At 42.6% G+C, this 19712-nt stretch overlaps 1 protein-coding gene across 2 annotated transcripts in view; it reads left to right on the plus strand.

Moving 5' to 3' along the window:
- Positions 1-16822: 16822 nt before the first annotated feature.
- The window catches only part of xdh (xanthine dehydrogenase), a 48834-nt gene continuing 45944 nt past the window's right edge, over positions 16823-19712 (plus strand). Inside the window, exons 1-2 of one of the 2 annotated variants that reach the window (XM_036955272.1) lie at positions 16823-17083; positions 18949-19006. In XM_036955272.1, the coding sequence (XP_036811167.1) occupies positions 16931-17083; positions 18949-19006 (211 nt within the window). In that variant the 5' untranslated portion in view covers positions 16823-16930. The remainder of the gene's footprint in view (positions 17084-18948; positions 19007-19712) is intronic. The other variant, XM_036955273.1, reaches the window with a different exon arrangement.

Here is a 19712-nt window from a genome sequence, read left to right on the forward strand (position 1 = left end):
CAGAGATGGTTGACCGTCTCGAAGGTTCTCTCATCTCCACAGAGGAACCATAGAGCTCTGTCAGAGTGAGTATCAGGTTCTTGGTCACCTCCCTGACCAAGGCTCTTCTCCTCCCTTCTTCTTGCTCAGGTGGCCAGCTCTAGGAAGAGTCTTGATGGTTCCAATCTTCTTCCATTTAAGAATGATGGAGGCCACTGTGTTCTTGGGGACCTTCAATGCTGCAGACATTTTTTGGTACACTTCCCCATCTGTGCCTCGACACAATCCTGTCTCGGAGCTCTATGGGCAATTCCTTCGACCTCATGGCTTGGTTTTTGCTCTGACATACACTGTCAGCTGTGGGACATTATATAGACAGGTGCGTGCCTTTCCAAATCAAGTCCAATCAATTGAATTTACCACAGGCGGACTCCAATCAAGTTGTAGAAATGTCTCATGGATGATCAATGGAAACAGGATGCACCTGAGCTCAATTTTGAGTCTCATAGCAAAGGGTCTGAATATTTATGTAAATAAGGTATTTCATTATTTTTTTTTATTTTATACATTTGCAAACATAAAAAAAAAACTTGTTCTCGCTTTGTCATTATGGGGTATTGTGATGTCATTATGGGGTATTGTGATGTCATTATGGGGTATTGTGATGTCATTATGGGGTATTGTGATGTCATTATGGGGTATTGTGTGTAGATTGAGGATTAGTATTATTTGAATCCATTTTAGAATAAGGCTGTTCCGTCAAGGGGTCTGAATACTTTCTGAATGTACTGGACAATATGTCAATATATATATGGTAATGTTTTAAATTTGATAAGAGGGTATTTATTAGACTCAGTAGTAGCATGTTTTGAACCAAGACAGAGCACAGTGAGTGAGCAGTGACAACCGAGTGAGGGATCATTAGCTTTGATACCTTGTGGTAGCTAGTGGTGGTAGCTTCGATACAGTGTATTAACGTGGTTAAGTGTGTGTGTGTGTGTGTGTGTGTGTGTGTGTGTTCGAATAATGGGGTTATGATGTGTTCGCTTTGATGCTTTAGTAAGTGTGAAGCAGTGCCTGGAGGTTAATGCCAACTGTGTGGTGTGTGTAGTGACAGTGTGTTTTACACTCCAGGCATGGCTGTGTTTGGTGTGTGTGTGTGTGTGTGTGTGTGTGTGTGTGTGTGTGTGTGTGTGTGTGTGTGTGTGTGTGTGTGTGTGTGTGTGTGTGTGTTGTGCCGGCTTGTTTGTTTGTCATGAGAGTGAGACACCATGATGCTGATAATGACTCCAGGGTTGAACCTTCCTCTCTGTTGTATCTGCAGTCTATCCACTAGGTTTGGTTAATGACTCCAGGGTTGAACCTTCCTCTGTTTTATCTGCAGTCTATCCACTAGGTTTGGTTAATGACTCCAGGGTTGAACCTTCCTCTGTTTTATCTGCAGTCCACTAGGTTTGATAATGTGCTGCATGTTGCTGTTGTGACTGTTTTTTTTGTTTAATAAACAAGAAGAAGGAAAAACCCCATCTGCTTGGTCTCTGATCAATGTGTCACAGGCTGATTACCAAATCTACTGTGTGTGTTAGAGGCTGGCCTCTTGGAATGGCATGCTGGTTATACTCTGAATAACAGGCTGATGGTCAGAATAATCTGGTTATCCCTTCCCAAGGCTGATCAGGCTGAGTAAAGCAGGCCAGGCACACTGCCGTCTGATCACACACGCCTAGAGACGTCAGGAAACACCGCATAGACTTGGAGTCAGTCGACACCATGACAACTGGAACACAGTGGGAGACGACAGTGTTCTAATCGTTCCACTGTCTATTGAAACCAGGCTTGTGGTCAATTGGAATTAAAGACAGTCAATTCAGTGAAGTTGATTTATATCTAAAATTTAAATGAAATACATTTTTTAAAAAAATAGCTTTTTACTTTTCAGTTCATTGCGAATTCATTCAAAATAGTTACCCTTTTTTCCAATTATTGGATTGGAATTTCAATTTACTTCCTGACTTGACTGCCATCAATTCAAATTGCCCCCAACCCTGAATGAAATGGTGTCACAGTCCACTACAGCTCCTGCACTGTGTTCCTGTGGCCATGGTATTAAATCAGCACCGTCAACACCCCTACTTCCTGTGGCTCAGTACAATGCTTACTATTGGACAACTGGAAGTTCTACCAACACATTGACTGTCGCTCTTAGAAAACATTGGACCACAACTACTGAACCCCCGCCCTCCTTTCGGCAAATCTGATTACGACTCCATTTCGCGCCTCCCTTCCCTTCCTATGGGCAGAAACTCACAGGAAGTACCCATGTTACGCTGGTCTGACCAATCGGAATCCATCAAGATTGTTTTGATCACTCGGACTGGGATATGTTCCCGGGTGGCCTCTGAGAATAACATTGACGAATACACAGATGGGTGACTGAGTTTATCAGGAAATGTATAGGAGATGTTGTACCCACTGTGACAACTGATTGCCCGCTACAATGTTTTCAGGAGAGACAGGATTGAAGGAAGAGGAGGGAGGGGGTGTGATGATCTACATTAAAGAACATATCCGATGTAAACTAATTGAGTGGTCATGTGATAATGAACTAGAATGTATTGGCCTGAACGTTACACTGTCTCCCCAAGTGTCTTTTACCCTTATTGGAATGTACAGGCCACCTTCCACCAAAAGTGTGTGTTTTTCATCAGTTTAATAACATGCTTAGGGAATGTGACTTTGGGAAAGAGGTCATCTTAAATGGGAGATTTTAATATGAATTATGAAGACAAGTGTTGTAGGAAAACCCTCAAACGGATCACTAATACCTTTGACCATACACAGCTAGTTAAAGGGCCAACCAGGGTGACTTGGTGCTCTAAAACACAGACTGTTTTGGGTGTTCAGTAATAAACCAGAGATAGTGACTAAATGATTCAATATGGTTACTGGGCTGTCTGATCATAATCTGACACTTGTAGTCAGAAAGCTGTCTAAGAGCAGGTTTAACCTCTCTACTGTTAGAAAGCCGGATCAACTAAGAATACCTAAGAGTGAATTAAACTATTTTGAAAACGCAATTAAGGGAATAAACTGGAATGATCTCTTGTCCTATACAGACGTGGAAGCTGATAGTCAGGTTTTTCTATCCACAATCCAGACTACAATAAATGGCTTCCTAAAGAAAACCAAATCCAAACCTGGCCAAAAGAGCACTCTTCCTTGGCTAAATGGAGAAATCTGGAAATGGATGAAACAACGAGATTATGCTCTAAAAACAGCCCTAAAATCCAAATTAGAGCATGACAGACGTAGGTTTACCATGTTGAGAAATAAGGTGATGAAAGAAATCAGACAGGCATAATTGGTGAAGCAAAGTGAAATTCTAAATTGATCTGGGAGAATCTAAAAAAAGTTAAACAGGGAAAGACCATAGTGACACTGCAAAAAGACTAGAAATCATGGTGAATAACAATCTAACACAGGATGCAGTCGAAATAGCAATAGCCTTCAATTCCTACTTTATTGACTCTGTCAGGGTACTGACATAGAACCTCTCCACTAAGGAGACCCTGCTGACGTGAGTAACTACAGGCCCATTAGTGTACTACCTGTGGTGTTGAAGGTTGTTGAAAAGTGTGCAGCAGAACAACTGACCGCCCACCTCAACAACAGCCCCTTCACATTACACTCCATGCCGTTTGGCTTCAGAGCGAAACACTCCACAGAAACGACCAAACTGCTTTCTTCTGGAAAATGTGAAGTCCAAGATGGACAAAGGGGGCGTTGTTGGGGCTGTGTTTCTGGACCTAAGGAAGTATTTTGATACTGTTAACCATGAGATTCTCAGCACAAAATTGTCGAAGTTCAACTTTTCCCCCGATGCCTTGAGATGGATGAAATCATACCTTGAAGGCAGAACTCAGTGTGTCAGAGTGAGCAATGAGCTATCGCCCACTCTTAGCTATGATGTGGGCGTGCCCCAAGGGTCAATACTGGGGCCCCTCCTGTTCAGCCTGTACATTTATGATCTGCCTTCTGTCTGTACTGGGTCTGAAGTTCAAATGTATGCAGATGATACAGTGATATATGTGCATGCAAAGAGCAAACAACAAGCTGCACAAGAACTCACTACTGTAATGGTCCAGGTTACAAAGTGGCTCTGTGACTCGTGTTTGCATCTCAATGTGAAAAAAACTGTTTGCATGTTCTTCACAAAGAGGGCAACAGATGCTACTGAATCAGATGTCTATGTGTCAGGGGAGAAGCTCCAGGTGGTATCTGATTTTAAGTACCTTGGCATCATACTTGATTCCAACCTCTCTTTTAAAAAGCATGTGAAAAAGGTCATTCAGATAACCAAATTCAACCTAGCTAATTTCCGATTTATACGAAATTGTTTGACTACAGAGGTAGCAAAACTGTACTTCAAATCTATGATACTCCCCCACTTAACATACTGCTTGACTAGTTGGGCCCAAGCTTGCTGTACAACATTAAAACCTATTCAGTCTGTCTATAAAACACGCTCTCAAAGTGCTTGATAGGAAGCCCAATAGCCATCATCACTGTTACATCCTCAGAAAGCATGAGCTCCTGAGTTGGGAAAATCTTGTGCAATACACTGACGCATGTCTTGTATTCAAGATCCTAAATGGCCTGGCTCCCCCTCCACTCAGTATTTTTGTTAAACAGAAAACCCAAACATATGGCAGCAGATCCACAAGGTCTGCCATGAGAGGTGACTGTATAGTTCCCTTAAGGAAAAGCACCTTTAGTAAATCCGTTTTCTCTGTGAGAGCTTCTCATGTCTGGAATACACTGCCATCAGACACACATAACTGCACCACCTATCACACTTTCACAAAATGCTTGGAAGACATGGCTAAAGGTCAATCAGATTTGTGATCATAATCCCTAGCTGTGTATTGCCGCTTTCCATGTCTGTTGTCTATGACTTGTGAGATGTGGAAACACTTTGTTGCTTTTATGAATTTTGTCTTGCTGTTTTTTGTTCTGTTGTTGTTCTGTCTGTATGCTACATCTTGCTTGTCCTATGTTGCTCTGTCTGTATGCTACGTCTTGCTTGTCCTATGTTGCTCTGTCTGTATGCTACGTTTTTCTCTGTGTGTGCTCGCTGCTCAAGGTAACTGAGAATATGGCCGCTTTGAGGATAACACAGAGTATGAGTAACACATGTGGAATTGGGGAAGTTAAACGTGATCCTAGAGCTATGTCTAGGAGTAACGTGGAATTGGGAAAGTTAAAGCTGTTCCTAGAGCTCTGTCTAGGAGTAACATGTGGAATTGGGGAAGTTAAGTTAAGTATTGAGATAAACTTTTGTTATTGACCAAATACTTATTTTCCACCATAATTTGCAAATAAATTCATTAAAAATCCTACAATGTGATTTTCTGGATTTGTTTTCTCATTTTGTCTGTCATAGTTGAAGTGTACCTATGATGAAAATTACAGGCCTCTCTCATCTTTTTAAATGGGAGAACTTGCACAATTGGTGGCTGACTAAATACTTTTTTCCCCCCACTGTATATATATATATATATAAAATAAGGCGGAGTCAGGCGCAGGACACAGGTATGAGTAATAATCAGAGAATTTACTCAGAAATCAAGCAATGTTCCAACAAGGAAAAACACAAATATCCAGAGCACAAAATAACAAAACCATGACAACGACAATCAGGCACAAAACAGAAAGGGAAGCCAGAGGGACATGAGGAACATTGATTATGGGATGGAAACCGGGTGTGTATAATGAAAACAAAACCAAAACGAAACAGATCGCCGGTGACGTCGACGACATTCATTCATTCATCTATTTTAAAGAATACATCATGTCTTAAACTTAGCTTTGGCATCTCTCTCCCCTGTGTTGTCCATACTTCTAGCTGTCTCGCACGCCTCACGCCAAGCCTAGCTCTTTTTTAGTGTCAGTGAATGTTTATTAAAGAAGGTGTCTGGTCTGAAAAACCAAAAGAAAAACAGGACGGGAGGTCAGTGACAGACAGCCACCTCCTGAGTACACTACTCACCATGCGTGACCACAAGGCTGATCGATAATCAATAACATGCTATCACGTGTGTGTCTCATGTCATCTCCCGCCTCACATCTCGTGTGACACATGATTTTACTGTGTGTCATCCTCATAGTCAGTCTGAAGCGGGACTTTTTAAATTTATTTATGCTTATATCAACACAAGAGTTGCGTTCTAGTCACATACAGACATATAACGGAACCAGGGACGCATGTAAGGAGTTAAACTTTAAAAGGTCTAGAGAGTATGGAGTTCAACTTTAAAAGGTCTAGAGAGTAAGACAAAAGGAGACAGAGAGAGAGTCACAGGGTGACTGAATGAACATAATCGATAACGTATCAGTCTTCACTGACAACAGTAGAGTTGCCCACAAACCACTAGCCTAAACATGTCGGACCTGACCTACGGAGAGCAGACTAACAGGAATAAACTGACTCATCACAACATGAGCGGAGATGAACTTGTTTTCTTTGTCAATGGAAAAAAAAGGTAAGATTGACAACTTTTCTTTCCAAGTCAACTTGATCAATGGTTGTTCAATAAGCCACTTGTAACGGTTGGTGGGTGATTCATTCTGGTGGGCTAAAACCTTATTGAGACTATAATTAAAGATCTATACATTTGATAATTATTTGAAATGTATTGGTTAAACAAATGCATAACACTATGGGACGTTGGTTCTTCGATCTCAGTAACGTTATCCGTAATTAATCGCCATGACAACATTTTGCCTGTTCAGAGTATGTATTTTGGAAATATATATCTCATATATGTGTACACGTATAACACGATATACAATATATATGTTATCTCTCCAGATAACAGAGAAACATGCTGATCCAGAGATGACACTGCTGACATACCTCAGGAGAAAGTGTATCCTGAAATACCTCTCACACACAGCCCCGGGAAGTAGGGTGTTGAGGGTGCTGATTTAATACCATAGACACAGGAAGTAGGGGTGCTGAGGGTGCTGATTTAATACCATAGACACAGGAAGAAGGGTTGTTGAGGGTGCTGACTTAATACCATACCCACAGGAAGTAGGGGTGTTGAGGGTGCTGATTTAATACCATAGCCACAGGAAGTAGGGGTGTTGAGGATGCTGATTTAAAACCATAGCCACAGGAAGTAGGGGTGTTGAGGGTGCTGATTTAATACCATACCCACAGGAAGTAGGGGTGTTGAGGGTGCTGATTTAAAACCATAGCCACAGGAAGTAGGGGGGTTGAGGGTGCTGATTTAATACCATAGCCACAGGAAGTAGGGGGGTTGAGGGTGCTGATTTAATACCATAGCCACAGGATGTAGGGGTGTTGAGGGTGCTGATTTAAAACCATAGCCACAGGAAGTAGGGATATTGAGGGTGCTGATTTAATACCATAGCCACAGGAAGTAGGGGTGTTGAGGGTGCTGATTTAAAACCATAGCCACAGGAAGTAGGGATATTGAGGGTGCTGATTTAATACCATAGCCACAGGAAGTAGGGGTGTTGAGGGTGCTGATTTAATACCATAGCCACAGGATGTAGGGGTGTTGAGGGTGCTGATTTAATACCATAGCCACAGGAAGTAGGGGTGTTGAGGGTGCTGATTTAATACCATAGCCACAGGAAGTAGGGGTGCTGAGAGGTGCTGATTTAATACCATAGCCACAGGAAGTAGGGTGCTGAGGGTGCTGATTTAATACCATGGCCACAGGAAGTAGTGGTGTTGACTGTGCTGATTTAATACCATGGCCACAGGAAGTAGGGGTGCTGAGGGTGCTGATTTAATACCATGCCTTTCTAGCTGGTCTACAGAGAGATTTGACCTTTCTAGCTGGTTTACAGTGAGATATGACCTTTCTAGCTGGTCTACAGATCGATATGACCTCTCTAGATGGTCTACAGATAGATATGACCATTCTAGCTGGTCTACAGATAGATATGACCTCTCTAGCTGGTCTACAGATAGATATGACCTCTCTAGCTGGTCTACAGATAGATATGACCTCTCTAGCTGGTGTGAAGGGCTGGTCTGCAGGACTGGAGAGAGAATGGTGACTTAATGAATGACTGTTATTACAGGTTTGAGCCAGGTAATGTTGTACTGTTGTTGTCCCCACAGGGAACCTGTGTCGCTGTACTGGTTACAGACCAATTCTGGAGGGGTACAAGACGTTCACCAAAGTAAGACCACACAACCACACCCTGAGTGTCATGCAGCCTCCTGAGGTTGATTAAGGATCATCGCCTTCCTCCTGCTTTCACTTCCAGTATTTATTCTCCATTCTGGTGTGTGTGTGTGTGTGTGTGTGTGTGTGTGTGTGTGTGTGTGTGTGTGTGTGTGTGTGTGTGTGTGTGTGTGTGTGTGTGTGTGTGTGTGTGTGTGTGTGTGTGTGTGTGTGTGTGTGTGTGTGTTTGTGTGTGTGTGTGTGTGTGCGTGTGTGTGGTGGAAAAGGGAATATAAACGGCTGCTGCATGACCAACAGAGTAGAGACCACTGACGGGTACACTGACGAGAGTGTCAACGTAAGTAATCTCATTCAATAGACAAATCAAAATAAAATCAAATGTATTTATATAGCCCTTCGTACATCAGCTGATATCTCATGGTGCTGTACAGAAACCCAGCCTAAAACCCCAAACAGCAAGCAATGCAGGTGTAGAAGCACGGTGGCTAGGAAAAACTCCCTAGAAAGGCAAAAACCTAGGAATAAACCTAGAGAGGAACCAGGCTATGTGGGGTGGCCAGTCCTCTTCTGGCTGTGCCGGGTGGAGATTATAACAGAACATTGCCAAGATGTTCAAATGTTCATAAATGACCAGCATGGTCCAATAATAATAAGGCAGAACAGTTGAAACTGGAGCAGCAGCACGGCCAGGTGGACTGGGAACAGCAAGGAGTCATCATGTCAGGTAGTCCTGAGGCATGGTCCTAGGGCTCAGGTCCTCCGAGAGAGAGAAAGAAAGAGAGAATTAGCGAGAGCACACTTAAATTCACACAGGACAACGAATAGGACAGGAGAAGTACTCCAGATATAACAAACTGACCCTAGCCCCCCGACACATAAACTACTGCAGCATAAATACTGGAGGCTGAGACAGGAGGGGTCAGGAGACACTGTGTCCCCATCCGAGGACACCCCCGGACAGGGCCAAACAGGAAGGATATTACCCCACTCACTTTGCCAAAGCACAGCCCCCACACCACTAGAGGGATATCTTCAACCACCAACTTACCATCCTGAGACAAGGTTGAGTATAGGCCACAAAGATCTCCGCCACGGCACAACCCAAGGAAGGGGGGAGGGTCCCAGACAGGATGACCACATCAGTGACTCAACCCACTCAGGTGACGCACCCCTCCCAGGGTCGGTATGAGACAGTGTGCAGAGCCATGGTTAACTGGGAACATTTCTGGCTCAAAATAGTGAGATATTACCATCATGCTGGTCTATAGAGCTAGTTTACAGAGAGGCATGGCCTTTCTAGCTGGTTTACAGAGATATGATCTTCCCAGCTTGTTTACAGATAGATATGACAATTCTAGCTAGTCTACAGAGAGATATGACCTTTCTTGCTGGTCTACAGACCTGGTTTACAGTGAGATATGACCTTTCTAGCTGGTCTACAGTGAGATATGACCTTTCTGGCTGGTCTACAGATAGATATGACCTCTCTAGCTGGTTTACAGACATATGATCTTCCCAGCTTGTTTACAGATAGATATGACCATTCTAGCTGGTCTATAGAGAGATATGACCTTTCTAGCTGGTCTACAGACCTGGTTTACAGTGAGATATGACCTTTCTAGCTGGTCTACAGTGAGATATGACCTTTTTAGCTGGTCTACAGTGAGATGTGACCTTTCTAACTGGTCTGCAGTGAGATATGACCTTTCTAGCTGGTCTACAGTGAGATATGACCTTTCTAGTTGGTCTACAGATAGATATGACCTTTCTAGCTGGTCTGCAGGGCTGGTTAGAGAATGGTTTTGGAGAGAAGCCAGAGGATTGGTTGTTCCAAAGGTTTGAACATGACTTAATGAATAACATGGACTGTTATGTCACCGTCCTTTCTGTATACACAGAGCTAAAATGACTTTTACATAACGTTCAGCACATTCCATGATAAAAGCACCAAATTTGGCAGAGCAGTAGATTAATGTACTGAAAAGTTTTAAATATCGGTCCATCACAGTTCTGGCCCCTGGGGGGACGTATCACCCGTCTTATAAAGTAAAGGTTGAATAATATAATTAAATACATAAACACATGAAGGAAAGAGCAGCTTGGCTGATGCAGGAGTTATCAACACACAACTGACAGGAACAACTCCAGGGTCAAGTCATTGTTTCCAGTACGAATCCTGAGTCAAGTTAAGCTTCCAGTACGACTCCCTGGTCGAGTCATTGCTTCCAGTTTGACTCCCTAGTCGAGTCATTGCTTCCAGTTTGACTCCCTAGTCGAGTCATTGCTTCTAGTATGACTCCCTGGTCTAGTCATTGCTTCCAGTATGACTCCTGGGTCGAGGCATTGCTTCCAGTATGACTCCCTGGTCAAGTCATTGCTTCCAGTATGACTCCTGGGTCAAGTTATTGCTTCCAGTATGACTCCTGGGTCAAGTCATTGCTTCCAGTATGACTCCTGGGTCAAGTCATTGCTTCCAGTATGACTCCTGGGTCAAGTCATTGCTTCCAGTATGACTCCTGGGTATTGTCATTGCTTCCAGTACGACTCCTGGGTCAAGTCATTGCTTCCAGTATGACTCCTGGGTCAAGTCATTGCTTCCAGTATGACTCCTGGGTCGAGTCATTGCTTCCAGTATGACTCCCTGGTCAAGTCATTGCTTCCAGTATGACTCCCTGGTCAAGTCATTGCTTCCAGTATGACTCCCTGGTCAAGTCATTGCTTCCAGTATGACTCCCTGGTCAAGTCATTGCTTCCAGTATGACTCCTGGGTCAAGTCATTGCTTCCAGAATGACTCCTGGGTCAAGTCATTGCTTCCAGTATGACTCCTGGGTATTGTCATTGCTTCCAGTACGACTCCTGGGTCGATTTAAGCTTCCAGTATGACTCCCTGGTCAAGTCATTGGTTCCAGTATGACTCCCTGGTCAAGTCATTGCTTCCAGTATGACTCCCTGGTCAAGTCATTGGTTCCAGTATGACTCCCTGGTCAAGTCATTGCTTCCAGTATGACTCCCTGGTCAAGTCATTGGTTCCAGTATGACTCCCTGGTCAAGTCATTGCTTCCAGTATGACTCCTGGGTCAAGTTAAAGCTTCCAGTATGACTCCTGGGTCAAGTCATTGCTTCCAGTATGACTCCTGGGTCAAGTTAAAGCTTCCAGTAATAGTCACAGTGGTAATTCATGCTAATATTTTATTTTCCTGTATTAAATTGAGGGGATGTGTCAATTTCTCTGTTTCACTTCCAACTGTCTCTCTTTCTTTTCATCTCTTTCCTTCTATCTCCCCTCACCAATGTACATTTTGAAATTTAGACCGATTTGAACCACACATCAATGACAGGTTTGAGCCAGGTAATGTTGTACTGTTGTTGTCCCCACTGGGAACCTGTGTCGCTGTACTGGTTACAGACCAATTCTGGAGGGGTACAAGACGTTCACCAAAGTAAGGCCACACAACAACACCCTGAGTGTCACGCAGCCTCCTGAGGATGAGTAAGGATCATCGCCTTCCTCCTGCTTTCACTTCCAGTATTTATTCTCCAATCTGTGGTGTGTGTGTATGTGTGTGTGTGTGTGTGTGTGTGTGTGTGTGTGTGTGTGTGTGTGTGTGTGTGTGTGTGTGTGTGTGTGTGTGTGTGTGAGTGTGTGTGTGTGTGTGTTTGTGGTGGAAAAGGGAAGATAAACGGTTGCTGCATGACCAACAGAGTAAAGACCAAAGGGTACAGTGACTAGAGTGTCAACGTAAGTATTCTCATTCAATAGACAGTGTGCAGAGCCATGGTTGACTGGTAACTTTTCTGGCACAAATCATATGTACAATTCTACAGATACACGATAAATAGCATCTTGTCTGGCTGCACTTGTTAAAGCTTGCGTCACGACTTCCACCGCAGGTGGCTCCACTCCCTGTTCGGGCGGACCGGCCACCTCTGCCGAAGCGCGGGAACCTGTCGAGCAGGCTGGGGCACGTTAGCCCAGTGACCTAGAGCAGCGAAGAAGAAGCAGACGAAACAGCACCCCCTCTCCGACGTGTTGCTTCAGCCGCAGGACGCTGATCAGAGGGACGTTCCCGGGGATCAGGAAGGGACCGGTCGCCTCCTTAGAGGAACAGGAAACTGACGAGCAGCCTGAAGCGCCGGATTCTGGCGAGCCAGCTGTGGCATGGGAGCCTGCCGAGGCTACCAAGATGAGCTAGCTGAGGCATCCTCGGTAGACTCGACAACAGACGCTTGACCCGCCAACCGAGTCTTGACACCCCGATGTACCGGCTGAGGCATGAAAGCCTGAAGTGCCGGCTGAGGCATCCTTGGGTGCTGTGGCAGTGGAACCCAGACCCGACATTACCTCCAAAACCAAAACAAAAAAACTCTCCCTGATGTTTCTTTTTGGTGAGGCGTTATTCTGTAACGTGTGGGCTGGGAGTCGGGAAACAAGTTCAACGAATTAATAATTTATTAAATGAACTAAACATAATTCAAAACAAGAAACACGAACATCAAACAGCACACAGACATGAAACAGAAACAATAACGCCTGGGGAAGGAAACAAAGGGAGAGACATATATAGGGCAGGTAATCAAGGAGGTGATGGAGTCCAGGTGAATGTCAATAAGCTATTCACAGCTATTTTCAGGTCTCTCCAGAGATGTTTGATCAGGTTCAAAAACGGGCTCTGGCTGTCTGCTTAGGGTCCTTGTCCTGCTGGAAGGTGAACCTTCGCCCCAGTCTGAGGTCCTGAGAGCTCTGGAGCAGGTTTTCATCAAAGATCTCTTTCTACTTTGATCCATTCATCTTTCGCTCGATCCTGACTAGTCTTCCAGTCCCTTCTGCTGAAAAACATCCCCACAGCATGATGCTGCCACCTCCATTCTTCACCGTAGGGATTTAAGAATGATGAAGGCCACTGTGTTCTTGGGGACCTTCAATGCTGCAGACATTTTTTGGTACACTTCCCGAGATCTCTGCCTCGATACAATCCTGTCTCGGAGCTCTACGGACAATTCCTTCGACCTCTTGGCTTGGTTTTTACTCTGACATGCACTGTCAACTGTGGGACCTTGTATAGACAGGTGTGTCCAATCAATTGAATTTACCACAGGCGGACTCCAATCAAGTTGTAGAAACATCTCAAGGATAATCAATAGAAACAGCATGCACCAGAGCTCAATTTAAAGTCTCATAGCAAAGGGTCTGAACATTTATCTAAATAAGGTATTTCAGTTGTTATTTTTGCAAAATGTTCTAAAAACCTGTTTTAACCCTTTTTTTCACTGTGGGGAAATGATGCGGAAAACAGTAAGCATGTCTGAATACTGTCTGAATGCGCTGAATCCGCTGTAAGCTACCTGGACACTCTACATTGACACGTTCTGAATGCGCTGAATCCCCTGTAGCTACCTGGACACTCTACATTGACACGTTCTGAATGCGCTGAATCCGCTGTAGCTACCTGGACACTCTACATTGACACGTTCTGAATGCGCTGAATCCCCTGTAGCTACCTGGACACTCTACATTGACACGTTCTGAATGCGCTGAATCCGCTGTAGCTACCTGGACACTCTGCATTGACACTTTCTGAATGCACTGAATCCCCTGTAGCTACCTGGACACTCTGCATTGACACTTTCTGAATGCGCTGAATCCCCTGTAGCTACCTGGACACTCTGCATTGACACTTTCTGAATGCGCTGAATCCCCTGTAGCTACCTGGACACTCTGCATTGACACTTTCTGAATGCGCTGAATCCCCTGTAGCTACCTGGACATTGTGCATTGACACGATTTGACACGAACATGTTTTAATTCATCACACACGCTGCTGCTACTGTCTATTATCTATCCTGTTGCCTAGTCACCTTACCCCCTACCTAAATGTAGATATACCTCGAACCCTTGCACATGGACTCGGTACTGGCACCAAGTTATCTTTACTCATCGTGTTTTTATTATCTTCCTGATATTTTTCTATTTGCTTTTTATTTATTTATTTGACTTTTATTTAACCAGGCAGGTCAGTTAAGAACAAATTCTTATTTCGGGTTACCGGTCCAACGCTCTGACCACTAGGCTACGCTGCCGCTTTGTTGGTAAGTCTCCGTCAGTAAGCGTTTCATAGTTAGTCTACACCTGTTGTTTACAAAGCATTTCACTGTTAGTCTACACCTGTTGTTTACAAAGCATTTCATAGTTAGTCTACACCTGTTGTTTACAAAGCATTTCACTGTTAGTCTACACCTGTTGTTTACAAAGCATTTCATAGTTAGTCTACACCTGTTGTTTACAAAGCATTTCATAGTTAGTCTACACCTGTTGTTTACAAAGCATTTCATAGTTAGTCTACACCTGTTGTTTACAAAGCATTTCATAGTTAGTCTACACCTGTTGTTTACAAAGCATTTCATAGTTAGTCTACACCTGTTGTTTACAAAGCATTTCATAGTTAGTCTACACCTGTTGTTTACAAAGCATTTCATAGTTAGTCTACACCTGATGTTTACAAAGCATTTCACTGTTAGTCTACACCTGTTGTTTACAAAGCATTTCACTGTTAGTCTACACCTGTTGTTTACAAAGCATTTCATAGTTAGTCTACACCTGTTGTTTACAAAGCATTTCATAGTTAGTCTACACCTGTTGTTTACAAAGCATTTCATAGTTAGTCTACACCTGTTGTTTACAAAGCATTTCATAGTTAGTCTACACCTGATGTTTACAAAGCATTTCATAGTTAGTCTACACCTGTTGTTTACAAAGCATTTCATAGTTAGTCTACACCTGTTGTTTACAAAGCATTTCATAGTTAGTCTACACCTGTTGTTTACAAAGCATTTCATAGTTAGTCTAGACCTGTTGTTTACAAAGCATTTCATAGTTAGTCTACACCTGTTGTTTACAAAGCATTTCATAGTTAGTCTAGACCTGTTGTTTACAAAGCATTTCATAGTTAGTCTACACCTGTTGTTTACAAAGCATTTCATAGTTAGTCTACACCTGTTGTTTACCAAGCATTTCACTGTTAGTCTACACCTGATGTTTACAAAGCATTTCACTGTTAGTCTACACCTGTTGTTTACAAAGCATTTCATAGTTAGTCTACACCTGTTGTTTACAAAGCATTTCATAGTTAGTCTACACCTGATGTTTATTGAAGCATATGAGAAATCCAATTTTATGTGATACAGGAGGACTTTGGACAACAGCGTAGAGCTGACGACTCTACAGTACACCAAACCCAATTCATTTCATCATGTACTGTTGTTTGCAATACAGTTGAAATGAAACTGGCCTTAATTGACCTCAACAGTCATAACCTCTGACATTTACTGTATGCACTTTAATACCTCGGGAGGCTGGCGGGACGTGTCTATCCAGGACATTCTAACGATTTTTTGCTTTCGGTTTGTTGCTTTAGATTGTTGCTCTATCTCCTCTAGTGGTAACAGTCAGAGCTATACTCTGTGGCTACTTAAGGCTTTTGATGAATGTAACATGAGCCTGCATCCACAAAGAATCTCCAGAGTATGAGTGCTGATCTAGGATCTGTCTATATAGTCTCATTCGTTAAGATTTAAAAAATGGCAAACCTGATCCTAGATCCGCACTCCTACTCTGAGATGCTTTGTGGATATGGGCCCTGATCCTAGATCTGTGTCTTGGAATAAATTAGAATTTGTGTGAAGTTAAAGCTGATCCTAGAGCTCTGTCTATGAGTAACGTGAAATTGGCATTGCGTGAGAAGGAACTAAAGTAAATTAAATCTTATTTTGATCAATTCCTGTTGTTGCAGGAACTGAAAACTTGCAGTTTATTCAAGGTTTAAAAAGATTCTCAAATTGGTAATTTATGTTTTAACATTTCTGATTTGATTTCCCCTAAATAAAAATATACCTACCCCTAGCAAAATATCCATTAATTATAAGCCTCACAATAAATCAGATTTCCTGTTGCTGCGGGATTATTTTCCTGCTATGAGAAACTGATAAAATTATTATCTGGATACTTATTTAAATACAAATGCAAGAAACAAAACTCTTGATACAAACTACAAGTCTATTCAATAAAATGTAAAAACAATCACACTGTCTGTTCTGACACATTTAATTGTCATCTCTGACTCTCACTCTCTTTTGGCATATGACTCATTGATTCATTAATCTATTTTAAAGAATACATCATGTCTTAATCTTAGCATTGCCATCTCTCTCCCCTGTGTTGTCCATACTTCTAGCTGTCTCACACGCCTCACGCCAAGCCTAGCTCTTTTTTAGTGTCAGTGAATGTTTATTAAGAAGGTGTCTGGTCTGAAAAACCAAAAGAAAAACAGGACGGGAGGTCAGTGACAGACAGCCACCTCATGAGTACACTACTCACCATGCATGACCACAAGGCTGATCGATAATCAATAACATGCTATCACGTGTGTGTCTCATGTCATCTCCCGCCTCACATCTCGTGTGACACATGATTTTACTGTGTGTCTTCCTCATATTCAGTCCAAAGTTGGAGACTTTATCCTTTTATGACGCTTATATCTTCTTGTCTAGTCACATAACGACAGAGATATAGAGGGAAAAGGGACAGACGGACGTAGGGAGTTAAACTTTAAAAGTTTGAGAGAGAGAGAGAGAGAGAGAGAGAGAGAGAGAGAGAGAGAGAGAGAGAGAGAGAGAGAGAGAGAGAGATACAGGGTGACTGAATGAATATATTCATTGTCACAAGGTAATGTATCAGTCTTCACTGACAACAGTAGAGTGCCCACAAACCACTAGCCTAAACATGTCGGACCTGACCTACGGAGAGCAGACTAACAGGAATAATCTGACGGATCACCACATGAGCGGAGATGAACTTGTTTTCTTTGTCAATGGAAAAAAGGTAAGATTCACAACTATTATTTCTTTCATTTGATAATTGTGCATTTGAAATATAATGGCTAAAATATGTTTAACACTACGGGAAACGTTTATTATCTTAATTCTTCATTCTCATTATTTTTACTCTAATTTATCGCCATAAGCACAAATTAACTGATCATAGTATGTATATGATTATGTGGGGAAATACCAGACAAAAGTTTGGACACACTGACTCATTCAAGGGTTTTTCTTTATTTGTACTATTTTCTACATTGTAGAGTAATAGTGAATATATCAAAACTATGAAATAACACACATGGAATCATGTAGTAAAAAAGTATTTTACGAAATCAAAATATATTTTACATTTTAGATTCTTCAAAATAGCCACCATTTGCCTTGATGACAGCTTCGCACACTCTTGGCATTCTCTCAACCAGCTTCACCTGGAATGCTTTTCCAACAGTCTTGAAGGAGTTCCCACACGTGCTGAGCACTTGTTGGCTGCTTTTCCTTCACTCTGCGGTCCAACTCATCCCAAACCATCTCAATTAGGTTGAGGCCAGGTCATCTGATGCAGCACCATCACTCTCCTTCTTGGTCAAATAGCCCTTACACAGCCAGCCTAAGCGCAAACCAGATGGGATGGCATATAGCTGCAGAATGCTCTGGTAGCCATGCTGGTTAAGTGTGCCTTGAATTATAAATATATCACAGACAGTGTCACCACCAAAACACCCACACACCGTCACACCTCCTCCTCCATGCTTCATGGTGCGAATCACATTTGCGAAGATCATCCGTTCACCTACACTGCGTCTCACAAAGAACCGTCGGTTGGAACCAAAAATCACAAAAGTGGACTCATAAGACCAAGGGACAGATTTCCACCGTTCGAATGTCCATTGCTAATGTTTCTTGGCCCAAGCAAGTCTCTTCTTATTGTTGGTGTCCTTTAGTAGTGGTTTCTTTACAGCAATTCAACCATGAAGACCTGATTCACACAGTCTCCTCTGAACAGTTGATGTTGAGGTGTCTGTTACTTGAACTCTGAACAGCATTTCTTTGGGCTGCAATCTGACGCTGGTAACTCTAATGAACTTGTCCACTGCAGTAGAGGTAACTCTGTGTCTTCCAATCCTGTGGTGGTCCACATGGGAGCCAGTTTCATCACAGCGCTTGATGGTTTTTGCGACTGCACTTAAAGACATTTTCTTGAAATTTCCCGGAATGACTGACCATCATGTCTTAAAGTAATGATGGACTGTCATTTCTCTTTGCTTATTTGAGCTGTTCTTGCCATAATATGGACTTGGTCTTTTACCAAATAGGGCTGTCTTCTGTATACCACCTTACCTTGTCAAAACACAACTGATTGGCTAAAATGCATTAAGAAATCTCACAAATTAACTTTTAACAAGGTAAACCAGTTAATTGAAATACATTCCAGGTGACTACCTCATGAAGCTGGTTGGGAGAATGCCAAGAGTGTGCAAAGCTGTCATCAAGGCGAAGGGTGGCTACTTCAAAGAATGTAAAATTGAAGATATATTTTGATTTGTTTAACACTTTTTTTGGTTACTACATGATTCCATATATGTGTTATTTCATAGTGTTGATGTCTTCACTATTATTCTACGATGTAGAAAATGATAAAGAATAAAGACAAATCATTGAGAGTCGGTGTGTCCAAACTGTTGACTGCTACTGTATATATTTATATGGAATATTTGTATTATGTTGGTTCTTCGATCTCAGTAACTTTATCCGTAATTAATCGCCATGACAACATTTTGCCTGTTCAGAGTATGTATTTTGGAAATATATATCTCATATATGTGTACACGTATAACACGATATACAATATATATGTTATCTCTCCAGATAACAGAGAAACATGCTGATCCAGAGATGACATTGCTGACATACCTCAGGAGAAAGTGTATCCTGAAATACCTCTCACACACAGCCCCGGGAAGTAGGGTGTTGAGGGTGCTGATTTAATACCATAGACACAGGAAGTAGGGGTGCTGAGGGTGCTGATTTAATACCATAGCCACAGGAAGTAGGGGTGTTGAGGGTGCTGATTTAATACCATAGCCACAGGAAGTAGGGGTGTTGAGGGTGCTGATTTAATACCATAGCCACAGGAAGTAGGGGTGCTGAGGGTGCTGATTTAATACCATGGCCACAGGAAGTAGGGGTGTTGAGGGTGCTGATTTAATACCATAGCCACAGGAAGTAGGGGTGTTGAGGGTGCTGATTTAATATCATAGCCACAGGAAGTAGGGGTATTGAGGGTGCTGATTTAATACCATAGCCAAAGGAAGTAGGGGTATTGAGGATGCTGATTTAATACCATAGCCACAGGAAGTAGGGGTGTTGAGGGTGCTGATTTAATACCATAGCCACAGGAAGTAGGGGTATTGAGGGTGCTGATTTAATACCATAGCCAAAGGAAGTAGGGGTATTGAGGGTGCTGATTTAATACCATACCCACAGGAAGTAGGGGTGTTGAGGGTGCTGATTTAATACCATAGCCAAAGGAAGTAGGGGTATTGAGGGTGCTGATTTAATACCATAGCCACAGGAAGTAGGGGTATTGAGGGTGCTGATTTAATACCATAGCCACAGGAAGTAGGGGTATT

This window comes from Oncorhynchus mykiss, chromosome 19 (assembly GCF_013265735.2).
Source record: "Oncorhynchus mykiss isolate Arlee chromosome 19, USDA_OmykA_1.1, whole genome shotgun sequence".
NCBI lineage: Eukaryota > Metazoa > Chordata > Actinopteri > Salmoniformes > Salmonidae > Oncorhynchus > Oncorhynchus mykiss.